The sequence below is a fragment of the Triturus cristatus genome, chromosome 4_1, assembly GCF_964204655.1.
Source record: "Triturus cristatus chromosome 4_1, aTriCri1.1, whole genome shotgun sequence".
Classification (NCBI taxonomy): domain Eukaryota; kingdom Metazoa; phylum Chordata; class Amphibia; order Caudata; family Salamandridae; genus Triturus; species Triturus cristatus.
Window position 1 is genome coordinate 1,166,949,181 of NC_140585.1, and position 24,856 is coordinate 1,166,974,036.

General features: G+C 46.9%; 1 protein-coding gene across 1 annotated transcript in view; it reads right to left on the reverse strand.

Moving 5' to 3' along the window:
• RASAL3 (RAS protein activator like 3) overlaps positions 1-22,995 on the reverse strand; it is a 213,903-nt gene extending 190,908 nt beyond the window's left edge. The window contains exon 1 of the mRNA XM_085654354.1: positions 22,459-22,995. Coding sequence (XP_085510480.1) covers positions 22,459-22,909 — 451 coding nt within the window. The 5' untranslated portion in view covers positions 22,910-22,995. The remainder of the gene's footprint in view (positions 1-22,458) is intronic.
• Positions 22,996-24,856: the final 1,861 nt, after the last annotated feature.

Consider the following 24,856-nt stretch of genomic DNA (forward strand, 5'->3'; position numbering starts at 1 on the left):
ACGGGCGCAGCGGGCGCGCCGTCAGCGCGCCGAAGGCGCGCCAAAGGCAAGCCCGTCTGGGCCCGTCCGGACCCGGACGGCCCGTGGCCCTGTTACTCTGCCAGGTGACCCTCAGGAGCGAGTGATGTATACAGCTGATACACTACGAGCCCTACGTCCGAAAACCACCCTGACCTGCTACCACACGGTTACGGAAGGTAAGGTCTTTTCGACCTGCTCATACTGCAATCCGACTCCCCCCCCTAAAATCACCAGACCGGCTCTGAAAGCTGGACTCCTCAACTGCCGCTCCCTCCCGAAACACGCCACCGAAGTAAATCTCCTAATCCAAAATCAGGATTTCGACCTAATGTTCCTAACAGAGACATGGCTTTCTGACTGCACCGATCCGGATGTCGTCACAGCCCTCCCCACAGGTTATCTCTGCCAAACGCTAAATAGACCTAAAGGGAGGGGAGGCGGGGTAGCCATAATCCACAGGGAACGATACGTCTGTAGGATGATTAACGCTGATATCGAGGATTGTGAGTGCGGCCAGTTCTCCATCCAAATCTCCCCAGCCTTCACTGTGGCGGGGCTTCTGACCTATCGTCCCCCTGGGGCCCCAGGCAATTTCTCCAACTCCATAGTTGAATCCATTTCTCAACTAGCCTCCTCCACCTCCAACTTCCTGTTATTAGGTGATCTCAATCTCCACTTCCTTGATCCAACGGATCGTGTCGCCGCGGACATCAGACATGACCTTACAGTTCTAGAGGTATGTCTGGTGAACAACGAGCCCACCCACGAGAAGGGCCATCTATTGGACCCCATCTTTACCAATATTCCAACGATGACCACCAACCCTCCGGTGACCCTTCCATGGACTGACCATTTCCTGGTTCCGTTCTTCTGGGAAACTCCCATATCTAATCACTTAACTCCTAAAACCCAGGTTACCGACCGCCAATGGCACAAATTGTCATCTGATATATGGGCCCGTTCTCTTACAGATTCCACTCCCGAGCTTTCCTCGGACCCGAATGCGGCCGATAAACAATTCAGTGACTGGATTACGTCGTCTCTCGACGCTTTGCTTCCAAAAATCACTACTTTTAAACAGCTTAAAAAGATATCCCCTGCTCCATGGTACACTCCAGAGCTTAAAGCCCTACGGCAAGAATGTAAAAAAATCGAACGCTCATGGAGACGTGATAAAACAGGAGCAAATAAAAATATCTACTCCATCTCTCTTCTCAATTATAAAACCGCTATCCGGAAAACCAAAAGCGTGTTTTTTCAGGAGAGAATAGAGAGAGCGGGTGGCTCCGGGAAGGAAGCATTTGCTATCCTCAAAGAACTCTCAAAACCACCAGAACAAGAACGGGGACCCCCTTCTGACCCTAAAGTTGACCAAGAGAAATGCCAACAATTGGCTAACTTTTTCCAGGACAAAATCCGATTAATCCTGGATTCAATTCCTCCCCTGAGCCCGAGGGAAGAAACCGTTCTCCCATATCCGACTTCTTCCACCGGCCTGTCCACATGGGGCCAGGTCACCTCAGACGAAGTACGGACGACGCTCAACTCCATGAAGAGCGGCTCCCCCAGAGATCCTGCTCCTCTTCGGATCCTTAAAGAGGTAGCCCCTTCTATCATCCCCTCCCTCACTCAGTTGATTAATACGTCACTTCAACAGGGAGTTGTGCCCCTGAGCTGGAAGAAGGCGGTGGTAAAGGCCTTACTGAAGAAACCCACTCTTGACCCTGAAAACCTGGCGAATTACCGGCCCATTTCCTTACTCCCAGGAGTAAGTAAAATCGCGGAAAAACTCATCAACAAGAAACTTTCGCAGTACCTAGAGGCTAACAACAAACTGAAAAATTCCCAGACGGGCTTCCGACCAGGACAGGGCACGGACATCGCCCTCCTGGCGGCGGTAGAGGAAGCCAGAACGCTGCTGGATGGAGGAGGATCAGTGGCAGTGATCCTCCTCGACCTTAGCGCAGCGTTCGATACCGTTGACCACCAACTCCTCATCGAAAGGCTGGCAAGAGTTGGTCTGGAAGGCACAGCCTTATCCTGGCTCTCATCCTTCCTGACACAACGATCTTATCAGATCTGGGAGAAGAACGCCCGCTCCTCCGAAATGCCCCTCCAATGTGGTGTGCCTCAGGGCTCCTCCCTGAGCCCCACATTATTTAATATCTATATGTCCACATTGGAGGAGGTTATCTCCCCTTTCGGAGTGAGTGTCATCAGCTATGCTGACGACACACAATTAGTGGTGTCTCTGTCCCACCCTAAACAACAGAAAGCTGATCTCCTCAACTGCCTCACGCAGGTCCATCATTGGATGAATAGATCAGCGCTAAAACTAAACGGGACAAAAACCGAGGTCCTTGTACTCGGCTCAAAAGGAACTTCACTTCCTCTGGACATGTGGCCAACATGTCTAGGTCCTCCCCCAGACCCAAAGACAGAGGTGAAAAGTCTGGGTGTTTGGATTGACTCGGAACTCTCATTCGCCCCGCAAGCAAAGAAGGTCGTAGGGACCTGTTTCGGTCTTCTAAAATCCTTGAGGAAAGTCCTGCCCCTTCTTCCTCCGAAATCACAAAAACTATTAGTCCAGGGTCTTATTATATCAAGACTGGACTATAGTAATGCGATTTATCTGGGTGCACCGGAAGCAACACTGAATAAACTGCAAAGGATTCAGAATACTGCTGCCCGGATCATTACCAACACCCCGGCAAGATCATCGGCCAAACCTGCCCTCAAACTCCTGCATTGGCTCCCTATAAGGGAGAGAATTAAATTTAAAGCCTTGTGTTTGGTGCACAAAACTTTGAACAACCAAGGCCCCCCAGTTCTCCGCAATTTCATCACCCCTTACATAGCCACGAGATCCCTCCGTTCCAACGCAGAAAATCTCATCAACGCCCCAAGGTTTAGGAAAGCACGTTCAGGAGGAAGACGGTTCTCGGTCCATGCGGCCCGTCTTTGGAACTCCCTTCCTCGGGTTCTCCGTCTGGAACCCCAATACCTTTGTTTTAGGAAACTGCTAAAGACACATCTTTTTCCCTAGCTCCTATGTCCCCCTCGTGAACTCAGCCTCGGTCCTCAGTTTTACTGTTTTAGGGTTCTTCAGCGCTGGGATACCTCCGGGTGACTATGCGCTTTATAAAAATAAATAATAATAATAATAATAATAATAATAATAATAATAATTGCCTCACACAACACTGGATGAAGTAGAAAGGGTGTTAAACCATACCGTGAAGAATAAGGCTTTGGGCCCTGACAGTATCCCGGCAGATTTGATTTTAGATAACCCCCACCCATGGCTCCCACTGCTGACAAACATTTTAAGTTGCTGTGCAATTGTGGGACCCCCTGACTCGTGGAGAACTGTGACAATAGTCCCTATTTTCAAAAAAGGAGACAGGTCTGACCCTAAAAGTTATCGGCCGATCTCTTTAATAGATTGTACTTGTAAACTGATGGGTAGGGTTATATTAGAACGGTTAGAGGCCTGGGCAACCGATAGTGGGAAATGATCTGATATTCAATATGGTTTTAGGAGGGGATTAGGAACGGTGGAACAATGACTTCACCTGCACCTGGTCATAAGCAAGTATACATTAGCTAAACCTGGATCTCTTTATCTTGGGTTTATGGACCTTACGTCCACTTTTGACTGGGTGCAGAGAGGGAGACTATGGGAAAAGATGTTGACTATGGGCATTGAACATCCATCGTCCATTTCCTAGCCACTATGCATCAAGATGTCACGGGTAGAGTCAGGTATGAAGCCGGTTGCGAACTTACGTCCCCAATAAAAATTAATTGTGGGGTTCGCCAGAGTTGCGTTCTCGCACCATTTTTATTTTGTTTGTATATAAATGACCTAGAAAACTCTATTAAATATGGGAATGTGGATGCCCCTTTGATAGGTCGGAGGATGTTGCCTGCATTACTCTACGCAGATGATTGTGTACTAATGTTCAGAACTGGGTTAGGGTTGCAGAGGCTTTTAACAAGGTTTAATGCTTTCATGAATGAACTTGGATTAAAAACTAATGCAGGGAAATCTTAGACTATGGTGGTGGGTAAAACCCCCTCCGTTTTAAAATCTTGTTTCATAAATAATGAAAAGTTGTCCTATGTACCCACCTTTTCTTACCTGGGAATTCTCTTCGACCAAAAAAGTACCTGGCATCAGCTAGCAAAATCAAGGATTAGTAGTTTTAATCAGAATTTGGAGGTGATTTTTAGATTCACAAAAAAATTAGGCTCTAAACCAATTAACACAATTATTAATATTTATAAGGCACGTTCCTGTTCTGCTACTCTGTATGGTGCCGGAGTATGGGGTTTTTGTAATGTAGGGGATTTAAAATGAGCAGAGAATGCTTTTATGAGACGCTTGTTGACAGTTCCTAAAAGTCTTGCTGCCACTATCTGTCACAGCGAAGTAGGTTTAACACCTTTGTCCTTTCGCATACAGTTAGCACCGATATTACTGTGGCATTCGATTTGGACTATGGATAAACTAGCTCTAAATCGTGCTATCATTTTAGATTGTGTTAAACTGGATCAGTCGACAAAATACACTGGCTTAGTTATATAAAAAAACAGTTAGAGACCATGGGGCTGGTGGATTGTTTTTATAACCCATGTAGTATTGTTAAAATACCAAAAGTGAAATTGAAGAGTGATTTTCTTACTCATTTATATTCAATTAGAGGAACTGTAGAAGAGGGAGGGAAAAGTATTTTAGAACACTCTTTGCTAGTTTGCACTCCAGGTATTGAGCCCTGTCTTTCTTTTTATTTTAGTCATGCCAAATTGTTCCATCTCATACGATTTAGGTTTGGCATTTTGCATTTTTTGGTCTCTTATCCTCGTAAAGCATATTGTGGTGCTAAACTGGATTTGTGCCCCTGTGATTCCAAGTCTACCCAGTGCACATTACATGTTATGTTCTTTTGTAAACTCTATATCACTCCAAGGCCTGATTTTATTATACCCCTCTTAAAGTTTTTAAATATTAGGAAGTGTCGGCCTGCTTTATATCATCTCCAGCTTCAAAGAGATGAATTTACTTGCTTAATGATTTATAGATATAGCTCTTCGGCTGTACGATTACGGGATATTGTCAGAAAATGATTTTACCATATGTTTAAACAAGGATCAATTTTAGGCTTTGCTGTTTTATGGAATATGGGATTGCATATGAAATTATTTTTTTTCCGTCTTAACTTATGGGGTTATTCATGAGGTTATTCATGGAAAATATTAATTATGACTGCGAAATCCTGAAACTGAAGTTGTTACTGTATTGACTACATTGCCTTGTATGTGATTCCCTTTTTGTCTTAAAGGTTTTATGATGCACTCTTTTATGGCTGACAGTCAGTCGAATAAAGATTGTTTGAATGTCTGAGCACAGGCGCCCACAACATTTACTAGAAGGTTCTTAGGGGAGATCCTGCTTTCACCTCCAAACTCTGTAAATAAATATTTAAGCCATACCAATTATAACTAGGCCTCCTGGTTTTATGCTATTTATTGTTTCAACATTTCTGTCTGTATTTATCCATATATTTTTTTTAACCATTTTTTCAGTATTTATCCATATTTATTTTATGTTTTGAGAATAAATGTAGTTGTAAAATGGTATATTTCGCCTGTTGCGTTTTAGCAACTTAAGCAGCCATATATAACAAAACACTGCACCTACAGGTAAATATTAACATTATACACAAATATAAGTTAACATATGCCTGTATTTAAGGGTCTGAAACCATTGGGTCTCGCTAGCACAATACAAAACTCAAAATAATAATAATAATACGGGAATTGCACCCTGTTTTTAAATCCACATGGTGTCTATCTGCTTAGCAAGGACTACAAGGAGTGTTACATGAAGCATAATTGTCTGTCCTTTTCCGCTTTTAAAAATAAATACAGACAGAAAATAGATTGTTTTCTGCCTGTTTTCATCTGTAAAAATCAGTACAAAACGGAAAACTGAAAGCCTTAACTATGAGCAATGTTACTTGTTATAATACACTTAAAAGAACCTCCTTTTCCATAGAATGTTTTTGTGTGGAGACACCCCGACCCCATCTTAAAATAATCTTTAAGTTGAGTTAGTTCTAGCCAGTAGCATTAATCCAGTGTGTTTTTTAAATGTACCGTTTCTCACAGCTTGCTAAAATTCATTGGAGCAGATCTCACCCAGTAAAGTGATACTGTTTATTTGAAACGATTCCTGGCCAAGAATACAGGTCCAATTTACTTTAATGAGCTCTGTTTCCAACAAAACTTAGAAAAGTGCATTGAGGGATGACCAACAACCCCAATGTAAAGTGCAGCTTCAGCCTTGTAAAATCGACACCATGTAAATAACCCCCAGCACGTCCTAAACCCACTGAGGGTGTTTGCAGCTCCCTGCAATAAGCAGCCTCATTTTTGTCTTGGAAACTTGTCAAGTATGCATCATGCAAATCAAATTCTTTATACTTTAGCGCCTCGTCAGTAGTAAGCGCTATATATAAATAGCACTCACTGTTCTGTGCCTGTTTGTTAAGATTGGCAAATATACATAGCACAATAGAACAGGTGATACATTGTTTATGCATAAGTTTTAATGTTCGATTCACATGGACACTACTTTCCAGTTGTGTATCTTTTGATCAATTTGAATGTAACCACTGGGGATTACTGCCTCTTGGTGTGTCATTGATATTTTATTTTAATTTTTATTTTGAGCGGAAATTAATTGCCAGTTATGCATGCACTAATCTTTCCGAGCATAATCTGTTAAATAGCTGCATTCAGCCTTCAAATCCAGTCTATCACATGAAAAACTCCTTTTGATATATTTGATAAAATCAGTGCCTTAGGTATTTGCAATTACCAAATAGCTAATTTTAGCGAATCGCTATTTGGTAATTGCCAACAGTAATGTACTAAAGTGGGTTTTCAACTTTTTTGCGACTCCCAGTGGGTCGCAAATGGACCTACGTAATGATTCTCAATGAGGTAGATCACCGTTTGCGACCCATTGGGAATCGCAAAAATCAGGTATGGTGGCATGCTGGGGTCAGCAGACTACCATGTCTGTGATTGCTTTAAAATAAAACCAATCTTACTTTTTTAAATGCAGCCCGTTTCCCTTAAAGGAAAATTGGATGTGTTTAAAAAACTTTTTTTAAAGTTTCTTTTCATTTAAACTACTCTTTCCACCATTCTCAAAGGGGAAGAGGGCCCATTGGGATCTCTTCCCCTTGGGACCTCTTCCCCTTTGCAAATGGGTTACCAACAGCCACGGCCCGTATAGGGCTTGTTAGCGGGTCGGTGACGTGGGGCGGGGGAGGGGCAGGGTGGGGGTTGTAAAATGCGGCATACGGCCGATTTCAGGTAAGTTACGAAAAAAAACAAAAAATGAATTTCGTTGCGCGCGCTGCTTCGCCAAATGCGATGCAGCGCGCGCAACAAAATTCATTATATTTATTGTTTTCGTAACTTACCTGAAATCGGCCGTATGCCGCATTTTACAACCCTCCACCCTGCCCCTTCCCCGCCCCACGTCACCGCCCCGCTAACACGCCCTATACGGCCCGTGGCTGGTTACCACCAACTTTGAATTGGTGGTAAAGTGCTAATGTTTTGCGACTGCATTTCGGTCGCAAAACATTTGTAAATACCATTTCTGTTCAGTATTTGGAAGGGACACCCAAAACTCAACCTTTCCAAATACGAATCTCAAAACCCAAATTGCAATTTGGTAACGGGTTATCGAATTAAAATTTAAGTTTGTACATCTCAAAAAGCAGTCATCGAGGCGTGACCAAGATGGAGGCCGAGTAGGACGTGCCTGCTCGCCGCTCCGGTCCTTCGCCCGGGCACCGGTCGTTTAGCTTTAACTAGCGGACCCCACATAGCACGAGATATTGTTGTAACCCCTCCTGAACAGTACTAGCGATAGCTGACGGCGAGAAACAGGGCAGCCGTGTAGTGAGAGGGCTGAAGACCTGCACCTGCCGTATCTACGCCATCAGGCTGGGAGCCTCCGGATGTGAGCGGGCGGGCTGGGCCTGCCGCAGCCGGGGCGGCATCGGAGACTCTCCTCTGACAGCGGAACAGAAACCGGCCACCTGGCTCCAGAGTGTGGGATGGGAAGCCTTGTTACAGCGGTGGGACCATCCCTTCCCCCGGGGGCCGGCCCGGCGGGGAGCAGCTGCCGTGTCAGATCCAACCAGCACCGGTGGAGCTCTGCGGTGTTCTGGTGGAGCAGGAGTGAATACTGGGCCAACGCGCCACACTGGATCGTCTGCGGATGGGAGCAGCACACCAAGGTGAGCCCGGCTGTGGTGGCCTCGCCTTCCTGGCCCCCTGCTGCGTTGTCGCGCGATTTGCGTCAGTCCACAAAGAGCATTGTACAAGAGTGGGAGAGAATGTTGGGGCAAGCGGCCTGGGCCGCGATCAAGGCACGCCGTGAGGAGCCAGGACAGGGCCGTGGTGGGGAATTAAACTCTCCCGGCAGTGACGGTGTCAGCACTGGGCCTCTGCAAGTGCTGGATAGCCCGTGAATGGACATACGAAGTTGAGCCGCATTGAAGGAACGTCCCGGCTCCCACTTCCTTGGCGTTCTGACCCATGGGGGAAATTTTGTGGCATCCGCTGAGGACTGAACAGGAGCAGGTTGATGTGGTGCGTGACTGTGGGAGCCGACGGCTGGCGGCCAGTGACAGAAGTATTGAGGACTGTGCCCTGAGTGATGGCAGGATCACGCTTGATGGTTGCCGCGTAGCTCCATGCTCCACAAGTATCTGGCCCACTGAGTGGCAGGAGGCGCCCGGGGGGCAGGCTGTAACCATCCTCATAGGGTGAACATACGACGCCTTCGTACCTGCCCGAAGGCACTGCAAAAGGCCAACGTGCTGTCGGGTGGTGGGGGCCTCGGCCTGCGGACATTTGTCAGGTTCATTGGGCCTAGAGCATCCGAGCCTGGGATTGCTAGGGTTGGTCCCTGGAGATCGGAAGGCGCTCGCTGCCCCATCCCCCTCTGGACTTCGCAGGCCTGCCGGTCCGGGCTCTATCTGCATTATTCACAGTTGGCTGCATGAGGGACAGCGAACCTACACACTCATGGTGACATCCAAAGCTAAGAAGGAGCAGTCAGTGAAGGACCTTCTTGTTAAAACTGGCGCCACTGGGGCCGAAGCTGCTCAGTCCTCCGGGGGACACCTAACAGATCGCGAGCAAGGGGACGCAGATGGGCCGGTAACTCGTGGTTTCCTCGAATCTCTCTTCGCCTTGCTGACCAGGGAATTCCACGCTATGAAAAAGGAGGTCTCCCTCGAACTCCGGGAGATGTGCAAAGACATAGACTCGGTTGGCGAACTGGAGGATACTTTGGAGACTCAGGCACAGACAAGCTCCTCTGCCTTTAGGACCAGCGAATCATCCTCCAGGCCCAGGCGGAGGACCTCGAGAACTGGTCCCGCCAGAACAATATCCATATTCAGGTAGTCCCTCAGGGCACTGAAGGGCAGGACATTGAAGCCTTTGTGGTGGACCTGTTCCGTCACATCTTGGATGCACCCCCGGACCAACAGATTAAACTGGACCAGACCCACCGCGTCGGATCGAAGCGACCAGCAACCGCTCCCCCACCGGATATACTAACCTGTGTCCAAGATTGTCAGCTTAAGGAACGGATCCTCCGGGAGGCACGTGCAAAGCACCCTATCAACTTTCGCTCATCCAGGCACCTTCTGTTCCAGAACTTAGCTGCCTCCACTCTGCAGACAAGGTGAGAGTTCAAATCAGTTACAGCTTTTCTTCATTCTAAAGACATCTCCTACTCCTGGGGCCATCCCTTACGAATCGTTTTTAAATGGGAGGGCAGACTCCACCAAATCCGCTCTCTGCAGGAAGCCACACTCCTACTCAAATTGCCAGAGGAGCGAAAGGAAACCCCGCAGCGGGAAGGAACCGGGAGTCGCTGTGGTGGCACTGAAAAATAGCAACGGGTGGGGAAGTACCCACTGCGTCTACGTCCTGACTCCGAGACTATGGCCAAAGAACGTAAGGCAGTTATCGCATCCCTGGCTGAGGACTCTGCCACCGCTGATTGAGGAATGCACAGCATCGGTACCTTTGGAGTGGGCCGGCTGAGGGGTCCTTCTGGATTTCTGGGGCTGGGGCCTGGGGGGCGGCGGGAGGTTCCTGCTGTACATCTCACGCCGCACCATGGGGTTGACACTCCAGGACATTAATGGACTTTACTAGTTCCAGTTCCAGTTTAGTTTTGTTTGTTTTGAGTTCAGGGTAACGGGGCCCTATCCTCGTCCTTCTGCACATGGGTGATTTCTTGAAGTTTTTGGCTGTGGTGATCACTTGGCACTTCCGGCAGGTCATGACATGGTGAGCCATCAATGATACCCCTGATGTCTCGGTAGCAACCCTGTGGGATGCCTTAAAGGCGGATGTCAGAGGGCAGTTCCTCTGGATCTCTGCAGCTGACAACAGACTTAGGAGGGGAAAAAGGGAGCAGCTTTCAAAGGCAGTGACCGAGCTAGAGCGCATCCACCAGAGAACGGGGGCTCCTTGGATCTGGAAGCAACTCAAAGCAGCGAGAGCTCAGTTAGCAGGACTTCATGTAGATAGGGCCGAATATGCTACCCTCCGGCTTCGGCATGCCTTTTATGTGGGGGGCGGACATATGTGGAAGGCTTTTGGCCAATAGGCTACTCGCACAGAGACAGGCCTCTCATATCTTCGGGGTCATAGATCACCTTGGCCAGGAACTGTCCACTGATCAAGGGATAGCAGAAACATTCAGGCAATTTTACGCGACGTTATACAGGGCCCAGTGTCTCCCAAAGGACAGGCCAGCCCAATATCTAGCTGGGGCTGCCACTGCCGAGTTAGCACTGAGTCAGGTCCAGGAGCTCTAAGCCCCTATTCGACAAGAGGAAGTCATCTCAGCCATATCTAAATTAAAGCCTCATAAATCCCGGGGCCCGGATGGCTTCTCCTCTGTCTTTTCTAAATCCTTTTGCACGATCCTGGCTCCGTTGCTAATAAGAGTAAATAACTCAATTGGGGCTGCTAGCCCTCTCCCATCCTCAATGCTGGAAGCGCTCGTCACAATGATCCACAAACCCAGCAAGGTCACACGGCTGTGCGCATCCTACCACCCAATCTCCCTCCTTAATGTTGACCCTAAAATTTTTACGGGGATCTTGGCTCAGAGTCTTTGCCCCCACCTGCCCAGATTGATAGATTCGGACCAGTCCAGCTTTGTCCCAGGGCGTCAATGCTCTGATAATACGAAGTGACTCCTACACCTAATAGACAGATCTGAACGCTTTCCCGCTCAATGCATGATTTTCTCCGTAGACGCTGAGAAAGCGTTCAATAGAGTTCATTGGCCATATCTCGCAGAGACCATGGCCCACTTTGGCCTGCCGCAGCGTTTTATCACATGGGTACTTAGCAGCTACTCTAATCCTACTGCCCTGGTGCGGGTGAACGGGCTCATCTGGAAGCCCTTTCCCATCAGGCAAGGAACACGACAGGGGTGCCCTCTGCCACCCCTGCTGTTTGCCTTATATATGGAGCCTATGGCCCAACGGGTCAGGGACGACCCCTCCGTTATCAGGGTACAATTTGGAGGGGTGAGGCATAAGATCAGCTTATATGCTGATGATGTGGTGGCAACATTGGAGAAGCCTGCGGAATCCCTCCCTGCCTTGGTGGCGGAGCTCAACCGATTCGCTACGGTCTCTGGTTTCAAGATCAACGTGCATAAGTCACAAAGACTTAATTTATCTCTGTGCCCCGACATCCTGGCACTGCTGCAGCGGTCTTACAGTATCCATTGGGCATCGGGAACGGTCCCTTATCTGGGTTTGCAGCTCCTGGCCGACATTCAGATGACTAATACATCAAACTACACGAATATGCTGCGACATGTGCGGGATTGTCTTTGGAAGTGGAGGTCTTATACACTCTCGTGGCTGGGCCGCATAGCGGCCATAAAAATGACCATTATATACTTGTTTCAAACTCTCCCACTTGCTACCCCGTCGGGAGTCATCCTTTCACTCCAAAGGGACATAGAGCGTTTCATATGGAGAGATCAGCGACCCTGGCTGCGTAGGGAATTGAGTTACAGGGATCTGGTCGAGGGTGGATTGGGTATTCCTAACCTACAGGCTTAATGGTGAGCGGTACAGTTGAGAGCATTGGTTGAATGGTCTCATCCAGAATCCTAGAAGCACTGGTTGTTTATGGATAGGTCCCTGGCTAGACAGCCACTATGGGGAGTTCCCTTCCTGCCCCGCTCTGCCAGGTCTTGGAACTTATATCTCTCTAAGGCAGGGGTCTTCAATCTGTGGGGCGCGACCCCCAGGGGGGGCGTGGAGTCGGGGGAAGGGGGTCGCGCCTTCCGGCCGCACTTCTGCTTGGAACTGCCTGACTTTGGAATCCAAAACGTTTACCCTTCGTTTTGGATTCCAAACAGTGAATCACAAGGAGCTCTCTGATTGGCGGACCGGCGACTGTCCTCCAATCAGAGAAACTGCAGGGTGCACACCAGGAAATGCCGGGAACTGGGGCCATAAAGATGCACCTGCGGAGTGTGAAAGGCTCTGGGGTGCTTCAGTATTTGTTTGTTCCTGTTACCTTTCCTGGACTTCCTCGTTGCTGCTGCGTTGTTCTATCTGGTGTCCTCTTCGCGCTTCTTCCTTGTGGCTGCCTCTGAAACCCGATCTCCCGGCTGTTTCCTGGTTTCCAAGGCAACCGGAGCTTCACAAAACTTGTAAGTAAAGCTGCCTCTTTCCCCACCTTCCAAGCTGGCTTTTAACCCCTCAGACACACACACACACACACACACACACACAGACACACGCACACACACACACACACACACACACGCACTTTCTTTTTTGATTCCAAAAGTGCAAATGTACAACATGATACTGTGGTGGAGACATTTTTTGAAGTTATGGGATTTCTAGCAAGCTGCTGCACACACATCATTTGTGAAAATAGCAACCTGAAGAGCGATCTACGCAGGCTTGTGGCAATTTGGTGCCTAGTTTTATGGCATTTGAATTACCCGGTGATGATTTAAGAAAAGGTGTCCTTATGTTTGCCATAGTGAGGAAAGCATAGTGTTGCGCATCACACAGAGACTGCACTTTCTTGAGATAGTGAACCTTGGAATTAACTTAAGAAAAAGGATGATCATTAATATCAAACTGAAAACTGGGAGAAAGGTATTGGAGGCAGGAGGGGCTGAAAACTATACCTCACTGGGGATCCACACAGTGTCATGCTGTAAAGTACGGTGGCACCACCAACATTTTACCGTTTGCACTTATTTGTAAGGAATGGAGGGACTGTTTTGATGTGTATGTAATAGTTAATGTAGGTATGTTTACAAAAAAAGAGAAAGCAATCAATTTCAAACAATTACCTCCTTAACTGATGGAGAACAAATGAGGAACTTTATCGCCTATAGTTAGCTGTATATCAAAAATATTTCAATTATTGCAAAAGAAAAATACGTTGTAGAGCGGCACAAGTTTATAAACAGAAGATAAATTGTGGGGGAACCAGTCGATGGCCACATGGCAGCATTGAGAATGTTTAAAGATGTAATTACTTACTGACCAGTTATTAAAAAACGTGTTACTTCAGCAAACAAATAACAAAAAGGTGCAGGAAAAATAATTACTCATATTTCACAATAAATTTAACATTAGACATAGTGGTGGAGATAGATTGCACTCTGATGGAAGAATCCTCACAGAGAATAAAGGGATTGGCAATGGTTGAAGGGGGTCAAATGCATTCCCAAGAGAGTCAAGTTAAATGTAAGAAAAACGCTATGGGGTCTATTATGATGTCGGGTGGATCGCCACCGCCCGCATGGCGGTGGCGATCCGCCCGACATCATTCCCCGCTGGCCTCCCATTTCCCCTCCGCCATATTATGATGGCGGGGGTACCGCGGCCGACGGGAAGACCGTGAGGACCGGGCCGAAAAGGGTTGAATATGGTGGCAGTGTCTGCTAGACACCGCCATCCATATTACAATGTCAGCGGGAAGCAGCCTTTCAGTGGCAGTGTTGCCGCCACAGAAAGGCATGTGGATTCCTCAGTCGGGGGCCCGTTGCGGGCCCCCAGGATGTCGGGGCAGTGGGGGAGGTACATGGGGGTACCTATGGTACCCCCCTGCATTTGCATGGACGACATGGCAGGCTCCGCGCGGTGCCTGCCACGTTGTGCATGGAAATGCACAGATGCCTTTTTTGCATTGCGGCGGGTGCTGCTGACAGCACCACCCACCGCAATGCAAAAAATGCAGAATGCGCCCGCCAACGTGGCGGGCGCATCCTAATTGTACCTGCGGGACCGTCACACACATAGCGGGCGGTCCCATTTTTTAATAATATTTCCCCACTGTAAAAATGATTTGCCATGGGAACTGGGGGCGTTTGTGGTTGTCGGTGATGAGGAGTACCAAGTTCTAGAAATTTTTGTCAGGAGGGGGTCCTTACGCCTGGAAATTTTGACAGGAGGGTCTCGGCATCCAAAAGTTTGAAGACCTCTGCTCTAAGGTGACCCACCCCATCCTGTTAGCATGGGATAGGGTGGCTAGCTCCCGGGGGCTCACAACCTTCCCATCACCAACTACACCCATAGTGCATAACTCAGAATTCACTCCAGGACTGGACCGATGGGATTCACACACTGGACCAAGGAGGGCCAGTGCTGTCTAGGGCATTTTTTCGACACTACTGGATCCCTGTCTTTCTGACTTTCGAAGGGACCGGGACGTTCCTGAAACGGAGCGGTTCAGTTTTCTACAGATACTGCACCGGGTGATGCACCCAAAGGTACGGGAAGGTGCTGAAGGGCACCTCACCTCCTTCGAGAAGTGGCTACTTACAAGGCATACAGATGCTCATTTGACCACAGACTTGTATAAATTCATTAGTAACGTCCCCAGTAATGGGAAATCCCCTGGTCAATTGCGTTGAGAGGGGGAGCTGGAATGCAGAAAGAGTGGTCTGACGTATATTACAGAGCCCGGCACACTGCTCGCAATGTAACATCCACTGAAACTGCCACAAAAATTGTCACCTATTGGTATTTGACCGCTCCTCGGCTCCACAAAGGGAACCCTTCTCGCAGCCTCCATTGCTGGAGGGCTTGTGGCTCCATGGGCACTCTCAACCACCTCTTATGGGATTGCCCCTCACTGTCGGACTATTGGAAACAAATTCTAGATGACATCGACTCCCATTTCGATACTGAGATCCCTCGCCTTCCGCTGTACGTTCTTCTTGGACTCCCTAATCCGCTCACCTTTCCACTCAAGGCACGGAGGGGTCGACAGATGGCTTTAGCGTTGGGGGCAGCCTTACAAAATATTCTTTCCCACTGGGGTACTCCGAAGATCCCAACCTACCTGGGGTGGCTCGATAGACTCTGGAGAATCATCAGGATGGAGAAAATTCACTCTCTCACACGCCAGGTGCCTCTTTTCACGATATGTGGAAACCTTTTCTCACACTGCTGCCTGCAGGATTTACAGAGATTCCCTGCCCTAAGTATCTGAGGCTCTTACGGTTAGCGGATCCACCCACACATGCAGAGCCGGATGTTCACACACACATTTCGGACCTCATCCTTGAGGATGTCCCGTAGTGGAGGCCTCGGAGGCTTATAGTGTTAGTTCAGGTCACCCGAAGGTTGGAGGAGGGGAGTGGTTCTTCTTTCGCACCTGTTTGATGTTTCTTATTGTTCAACGAGATAGTCCCGCTAAGGGGCTACACTATGACAAGCATAGCTTTTGGTGGATTTGTTTGCTGATCTTTGTTTTTGAAATCAATAAAAGAGATCTAAACATAAAAAGCATTCTTCCAGTCGCAAATAGGCTGATTCTGCGAATCGGCTCCATGGATGTCATTTAGGGGTCATCAGGGGGTCGCAATTGCGACCCCTGGCTCGCCCCTTGCGACCCCTGGCACTGCATTTGCAACACCTGGCCTCAGAGGTGGTAAAATCAGTGCTAAGAACATAGGGACAGCTCTGCTTTCCTTATTTTCTGTGCATTTTGCATTATATTAATAGTGAATAATATTGGAATATTCACTATTAGTGTAATAAAAAATGGAGCACACTTAGCTAGAACAGGACCTTTGGCGGCAGTAAAAATGGTTTAGAATGTATATTGTGTGCATGCTTGTGGGTGAGAGTGTGTTTATGTGAGAAAGCCTGTGTATGTGTGAGAATGTAGCTGTGTGTGTAAGCAAACGTGAGTGGGAGTTACTGATAGGGAGTGAGTGCGATTGTGACCCAGAGTTGCTAATCTTTGATGCTAGACAATACTGCACCAAAGTTGCTTCACTGTCTTGCATAAAATTGTGAGAAAAAAATGCACAAGATACGGTGCATTTTTTCTCTCTCTGTGAACTGGTGCACTTTTGCAGCTAGGCGCCAACGCACACACCCTTGCATAGTAGAGCAAGGGTGTGTGCTTTCTCTGAAGCATAGGTTTTATACTGGTAGGAGTTTCTTACAGTACACAAACTATGCTTAAAGGCATTTTTAAAATGTTCTATGTGTGCTGCACAATGCTGATAAAGCAAACACAATAAGATGATGGATGGATTTAACCCAGATCTCTTGACTGGGGGAGAATGTGTAATTTATTCAGCCTTCGTCCGTCATTTGTTGCAAGTGCACTTTTCACCCTTAGTGGTCAAGGGTATGCCCAGACGTTGGTCCTTTGCTCGCTGTGCCACTGGAATCAAGCTAGCCTGGCTGATGAGGGGTGAAACCCCAAACCCAGTCCTAGGATGCTTGTTTCCGGTCAAGGGAGGACCCGACTTGGCAATTCAGGCTAGACTGTTCCATGAGAAACATGGTCAAGACTGATTTACATATGACTGGGTCCAAAGTGGGGTGGCGTAGTGAGCAAAAGAATGATAGATTTAATCCAGATCTCTTGACTGGGGGAGAATGTGTGATTTATTCAGCATTCCGTCCATCATTTGTTGCTGCAGCACAATGCTGATGGTCATGCCTCGAGAAGTCGCAAGATTTTGGTGCAAATTCCTGCCTACCAATGTTTGTAGATAGGGATTTGCATCAAAATCCATGTGTGGTTGCATGCGAACATCCATTCACCACCCTTGGAGCACCCCTTTGATGCAAAATAATGCAAATCAGCGCATAGAGCAATTTTATGTTACTTTTGGGATACTCTCTAGTGCAAAGCAGGATTTGTGTTGGTTAGTAAATCCCACCTTAACACTTTGCGCCGGGGTTTGCATTACAGAAGTGATGCAAATACAGAGCAAAGTGTTAGTAAACCTAGGCTTGAGTGTCAAGGGTCATATGATGTCACTTCCTGTAATGTCATTAAGAACACAGGGTATGTGATATCATTTTCGCTACCCCTAGCATTTTGGTGAATTGACGCTCATGATCGACCCGTTTGCGATCGGGAAAAGGCTATGTACATGTGTCCCTTTGTTCTCAACAATGACACTTATGGCAGTCTGCCACATGGTCGCACTGCTTGTATAATTTTGAGGTGAGCAAATCGACAGTGTTTAATAATTCAATATATATTAAACATTTATAATACCAGACGTCCAGGTCACTCTTATTGCTTTTGGGGCCTGGAACAGTCTGAATGGTCCCACTTGTAGGAGTGTGTTGTTAGTAGTTGTGTTGGGACTGGCATTGGCAATGCTCTTAGGGGCAATGGGTGATGGAAGATGCAAGTGCCTGGCACTAACGTTTTTACAAATTAAGCCCGAGGAAGATCAAAACTTTCCTCGTATTTTGTCAGTAATTTCGCGCTTAGGTCCAGGCTCGTTATGGTGTGGTGGAGAAAACACAATGGCTTTTACTTTTTAGACAAAAAATAAGATTTTTTTTAATGCTGTTTTATTTGCTGCAATTTGCGGTGATGGATTGCCCACATTCAGATCGGCAACCACTGCTGTGTCAGCACAGCGCGCTGGGCACAGGCCTGCGAATGTCACAGCTGAAGGCTCACGTTTGTTTGCCTATCTTCCCAGAGAGGGATGTTTTAGGTTACAGCTCAACCTACATGTTTTACTTCAGGCCACCTCGTGTACAAATCCAACCTGGGCTGCTGGTTAAACTTGAGCAAACATTTGACAGCTATGAGTCCTTGCTCTGAGAGACAGCGGAGTGTCAAACCCCTGCTTGACATTTAGAATTTGAAAATATACTTTTTTCTCTTGCCTGCCTTCTCTTTTAACCCAGATCTAGGTGTAACATCCTGCCGTGTTTTGAGACCCATGTATCCATTGCTCTGACGCTGAGCAGGCCTTGACGCCCTGGCTTCTGTGTCACTTCCTTTTTGCTTTAACCAAAAAGGGAGAGAGAGCGAGAGAGAGAGACAGAGAGAGAGAGAGATCACAACCAGACCAGAGGGTGCTCTAGTGAAGCGGCATGTGGCTAAGACCAAAATCACAGGTGGGCCAGCGGAAACGCTAACCACTGGAAAATAATGTGACAGACAGCTAGCTCTACCACATCCTCTCACCAGAATTATAGACCACGGCTGAGCACGGCATCACTCGATGATTTACGCCACACCTGCATAAATGAGCTGCACAGCACACTGTGGATTGGGCATCTGAAAGAAGTGGAAGAAAGGTCTGCAGGGTGATATGCTATGCTAGGCAGAGCAGATTAGAGGATAAAAAGGATTTAAAAAAAAGAAAGGATTAGGATTACTGATTCCTGGTTTAGATAAGAGATTGGTTAGTAATCACTGATTCCCAGTTCAAAGAACTAGCTGGTTACAGATTAGCTATCCATAGCCCAGGGAATAAATCAGTTAGATGCTATTGATTGTTGACTCAGAGAAAAAAACATCCGATCAATGTTTCCAACATACAGGCAGAATCAGTTATAGATTACCTAGTCCCAGTTCAGTGAAAGAATCAATTGCATATTAATAATTCTTGGATCAGAGAAGGAGTAATCCACAAATTGTACAAATTGCTGAAGTCATCTCAGATAAGGAATCAACTCCATATTCCAAATACCTGGTCTAAAGTAGGGATCGATTCCAAATTACTGAGTGTCAGCTCCAAGGAGGAGTAATTTACAGATTTTTTGATTATTTCTGCAGAAAAGGAATTGGCCACAGATTAGTGCTATCAGCTCAAGGCAGGGATCAGTTTCACTGAACTGATTTCTGGCTCTGGGAGGGGATTGGTTCCAGAATACTAATTTCAGTTTATTTAAGGGATCATGTACTGACATTACTTGTGGTACCCCACACTCTCACACCAAACAAAAAGTGACATCTCGGAGAGTGTTTGGTGATATTTCTTCCGCCTCAGACTTTACGTGCGGTCCGGCGCTCTAGACACATTATGAGGTGAATTCTCTTCTATCATTTAGCACATTAATGATAGCTGATTTGCCCAGAATCATGCAGTCTGTTGAGCGACACCAAGACTGTATCCTAGTTCTTCATTTCCAAATTCGACAACTATGGCCATAACACCACATTCTCTCTCCACCAGGGCTTTAAGTGAGATGAAAAAACTGGGAGGTCTCTCAAAGGGGCGTGGCCAATGTAATTAAGGGAGTGGCTTAAAAGCACGTAAGCTGAAAATCTGTGCTTAGCTTAGTGTGCCACCTGACTTGTATTTTGCTGTGTCTGTCATTGCATCAAAATATATGATACAACAAGACACATCATACCTACAAGAAGTCAGGACTATTGGCTTTGTCAATGGTTGTTAGTTGCATAAGATAAATGAGCAGCAACTATGGCTTGTTGTATATAATATTGAAAAAGCTTCCACTTAAAGCCCTGGTGACACCACGACAATGTTGCTGCTCCTGAGTTTCAAAAAGAGAAGGGAAATACAGAGAGAAAATGACTCTCTTTAAAGGATTTCCCGTCCTCTACAAGTCTCACCTGGCATGACGTCATGCCGTAACTTCTCCACTAGTGAGAAGTGAGCAGCACACATCGATGAGCCTGCTTTCACCGCAGTCCGGAAAAAAACAGACCACCTGTGTCAGGGCACAAAACAGAGCACGATAGAGGCCTGTTTCGAGGCCCCCTTTAAAAAACTGTGGGTGCTCAGCACCGGTGAGACCCGGCCCACTTAAAGCCCTACTCTCCACCCCTTCTCACTTGCCCGGTCCCTGCCGGCCTCTATAACCTTTTGCAGTCCTTGTTCTCCCTTACAACCTCTTGAGTATGCCCTCCTCCAGCACCCTCTACTGCCTTCATGTATCCCTCTCCTCAAACGTTCCTGTTCTGTTTACTCGCTCTATCCTCAGCAGCTGCTGCATTCCTATACTCCACCAATCTCTTCCCTATAGCCAGGGCCAATGGAATTAAGTGATTGTGCAGCTGCATCGTTTTTTGCATAATTATTGATTTTCTGCATGTTCCACATAATCTATCATCTGCTGCATAATCTGCAGATTTTAACCAAAAACATCTATTTTTATCTCAAACGCTTGAAAAGTGACTGCACAGCGGAAGGCCCTTTGCAATGGTTGACTGGTCACCTTTCTGTTGCTTATTGCTAAATTTGGGTGTTTAACTGCTACTAACGAAGTGCAACCAATTACCAGACAGTTTTAACAAGTGTAAAAATGACAAAATAATGAAGTAAAATGTGCTGCATCATGCTGCATAATTTGCCCTTTCTTGCCGCATAATTTACTCAACCCTGCCGCACAATTTGCCCTACACTGCGCATAATCGCAGTGCCATGCCTATAGCCCCTTCCAGACGTTCTCTCTCTTTTGATTCCTCAGGAGTCCCTTCTCTAGTTTACCACTTCTGTCTTCTCAGCAGTTCCTGTCCACCCTTATCAATCCTCTCCTCAAATGCCCCTACTTTCCCTTACCACCATCTCTACTCAGCAATCCACTCCCTGCCCTCCATTACCTCACTACCTCCTCAGCTGTTGCTGTTTTTGATTGCCTGCTCTCTCCTCAGCAGCCACTGCTCTCCTTTACTCTTAGTCTCTCATCAGCAGTCGCTGCCCTTCAGTAACCCTAACCTCCTTTCCCTCCCATCTCTTTCAGCAGTCTGTGGCCCCCTTTACACTCTCTCTCTCTCTCGGCACCTTCTGTCCTTCTTTTCACTCCCTCTCTATCCTCAGCATTCCCTGCCCTTGTTTAATCTCTCTTTATTTTTTTCCTCAACACAACCTCTCCCCCATTACTCTCTCCTCTCCCCAGCAGTCGTTTACTACCTCCTCTCTCCTCAGCAGCCCCTACACTCCTTTACTTCCGTTCCCTCTCCTCGGCATGCAATTTTTACCCCCTAACAGGGTCAGATTGGTAAGGCGGAAACATGGGCAATGGGCCAGTATCTGAGTTGCAGCTGTGGGCCGCTTTTTTGGCCAGCGTGGTGGCCGAGTTGGGATCTGTCTGTGCTGTTCAGATAGTGCCAGTGGCACAGTGGGGGTCTGAGCGGCCTTTCCGGGGGCAGATGGTCCTCTGTTGCCTCTCTTTTACCAATGGGGCAGAAGTGTCATTCCTGGGCTCTCGCTGGACCGGCCCATTAATGAATGTATACAGATTGAGCAGGGGCAGGGGGCCTGAGCAGAAGTGGCCTCACTCATACAAGGTGGGGTTCACTATTGTGAAGTAATCCGGGCCCAAAGAGTCCTGGCAACAGATGCATGTTTTTAAATCTCAGTGAAGTTTAAAAAACTATGCCTCTTTAAGAGAAACCACCTCTATCTTTTTATAATAACATTGACGCAGTGTTTTGCAGAAAGGCACAATCTATAAATCTATCTATTTTTTTATTTTTTAAGGTGCCGGGTTCTATTTTTGATCCCAATCCAACCGTGCCCCCTACTCATACATTTCTGACCCCCTTCACCCTCATTCACCTATTGTCTCCAAGGAAGGCCTACTATTCGTATATAACGTACTCTAGTTGCACTCCTTCCTCACTCTTCCTAGCAGTCCAGCCCTGCTCTCGTTTACCTTCCTCACTCTCATCAGCAGCACTTGTTCTCCACAACCCCAGCAGTCGGCGTTTTCCTTTACCATTACTCTCATTAAAACATCCGCCCTCCTTTCCCCTACCTCTTCAAGCCAGGCCCTGCCTTCCCATGTCCCCCTCTACATTTTCTCAAACCACCCTGGCCGCCTTCGCCCCCCTCTTTCTCATCTCAGATGTTCACGTCCACGTTTCTTAGGCAGTTCTGTTCTACATCACACAGCCCTCTCTAGTCAGTGGTCCATGCCTCCTTAAATTGACCATCGTCGTTTGTCCCTGGCTCTTTTTAACCTTAACCCTCTCTACTTTAGCAGTCCCGGCGCTCCTTTACCCCCTCCTCCCTCTCATTGAGCGGATGCTCCATCTCCCTTCACGAGCTCGGGGGGTTCCCCACAGTACCTTCAGCCACCGCCGTATTCTCAGGGCCCAGGTTGGCCGCGCTCTTCTTCAGGAGCCGCTGGGAAACGGAACGGAAGTAATTCCTTAGCCTTTTGCCTCTTCCGCCAGTATCCTGGTCCGTCTCCTTGACTCTGGCAGGGTTTGAGACGGCCCTGCGGAAGACGGATCTTTTGGCGACGGCGGTGGCTTCCAGCTGCTTGGTGCCCTCATGAGTCAAGGCGCTCTCCTCAGCCTCTTTGGCGTTGGTGCTGGGGTGACTTCTCGACCGCTTCCAGCTCTGGAGCTTGTCCCACTTGCTGCCTTGAGTGGAGGCCCCTGTGGGGCTCTGCATCGCCTTGTGGCCCTCGGCAGTCGTCTGCCATTTGTAGGCGTTCAGGAGGGCATTGTTCTCGAGTTTGTCCTGAGCCTGGCAGGCCCCGTCCGCCTCCTCTGGCTGGATCTGCTCTTCCATGGCGGCCAGTAACGGACGAGAGTTGCTGCGCCACAAGAGATGGGGAGCCACCGACTTGTTGTTCGAAAGGAAACCAGTGCCCTTTGAGTTCCGTGGTTTGTATTTCTCGTGTTCTTCTACCTGTTTTTTTTTCAAAGGAGGAAGCAGGGGGAGGTTTTCTCACTTCCTGAGAAGGCGCTTCTTTTTCACATTATATTTGATATTTTTGTGGGGTGGGTGCAGATCAACCCTCGCAGCTCCAATCTGCTGAGACATTCAGTAGGGTTAGCTCTTCCCACACTGCTCCTTCTAGGACTCCCAAAGAACCACTCTACTGTACCACAGTGTGTGTGTGTGTGTGTGTGTGTGTATACACACAGAAAAAAACAGATTAAAGTGAAGCTATGCTTAGCGTTGGTTATAATAATTTAACACACCTTTAGAAATTCACCTGAAAACACAGTTTAAGTGCAGTTTTGGTTGGAAATTAAAACTGAAAAACCTCTGAAATTTGCAAGTTATGGTTAGCAAAGCAATACAAATCAAATCAAACAAAGCTTTATTTCGATTGTAGTGTAACAAACATAAAAAGCACATCGTACAATATAGTAAACATATTAAAAACAGAAATTATCATCAGTGGAATAAAAAAAAAGAGAACTAATTTGCACATATAAAAATTCCATGTTAAAATACATTTGATGGATATTTACACAAGTTAAAATAGGTGAAAATGTATAAACAGAGTGTTTGAAAAGGGCCTCCTCCACAGTCCTAAATAACAATACTCTTTCTATGGTGGAGAATAAAAAAAAAAAAACATAGATATCCTCCAGGCAATGTGTTCGTTTTCTAGAAGCTGGAGCCTAACAAAAGCGGGGCGACATTGTCTCAAGACCCAGTTCTGTAAAATCGGAACTAACCAGAGCTTTCTTGCCTCCGTTTAAAATTTACAAAATAAAACCAAGTGCATTGATGTTTGGGGCGACAATTATTGCATGGACATGGTTGTAACTCGTTTGCCCAATTATTCGTCATGGGGAAAGAAGCAAATCTGTGTATTATCCCTAATCTGAATAATAAGAACCTGTCAAAAACAGCTGGCACGAACGCTAAATATGACTGCAGGCCATAGGTTGTAAGGACCATCTGATGATTCAAAACCCTAGGCTTTCTGATTTCTCCAGATAGACTTTTACTTTCCAGAAAGGAAAGGACCTCCTTTCTAAGGTTTTTCTTGGAGATCAGGGCGATAGTGCTGGGGTTAGTGAAGTCTTCCGGGTTACCCATATCTTTTGTAAGTTCTTGGATAAACTTAAACCACTGTATCCTTAGCACGCCCCCCATCCTCAGACTATCCTGTAGTAGGTCCCTATTAAATTTAGTCTAATCTCTTGACCAAATCCTGTGCCAGAGAAGGATTGGTTCAATTTTTATTAGGTCAGATATGTGGGAGAGGCCCAACTCGGCATGGCAGACGTAGGTGGGGGTACTGGAGGATGCTGACAAAATATATTTAATAAAAGAATTTCATGGCAAGAACGGAGGCTAGCATTATGCATAAATACTTTTATTGTACTACTCCTTGCAGCACTTCAAAGCAATACATCACAAAACCCCAAAACGCTAGAACTTAGAACGTCCAACATTATATAATCCAATACCTAGCAGCCATCTTCCTCTTTTGTTCGCTGCTCCTTGCAGATAAGTATACTGTGTGTGAGCAGGGTGACGGTGAATTATCTAAGTTATAAAGATAATTTTTTGGTAGTTAAAACGATGTATGGGTGAGTGTTGATGCATGATTGACATTTGGTTAAGGAAGGAAAATATTTTAGAGTGTATGAGTGTTTTTTGTAACCCAATTTATGGGTTAAAATGGTTGTATTTACGGAGGTAGGTATCGATAATGATTTATAGATTGCTTATTTAATTTTAGGCGAAGCGGATAAAAAAAAGAGGAAGAAA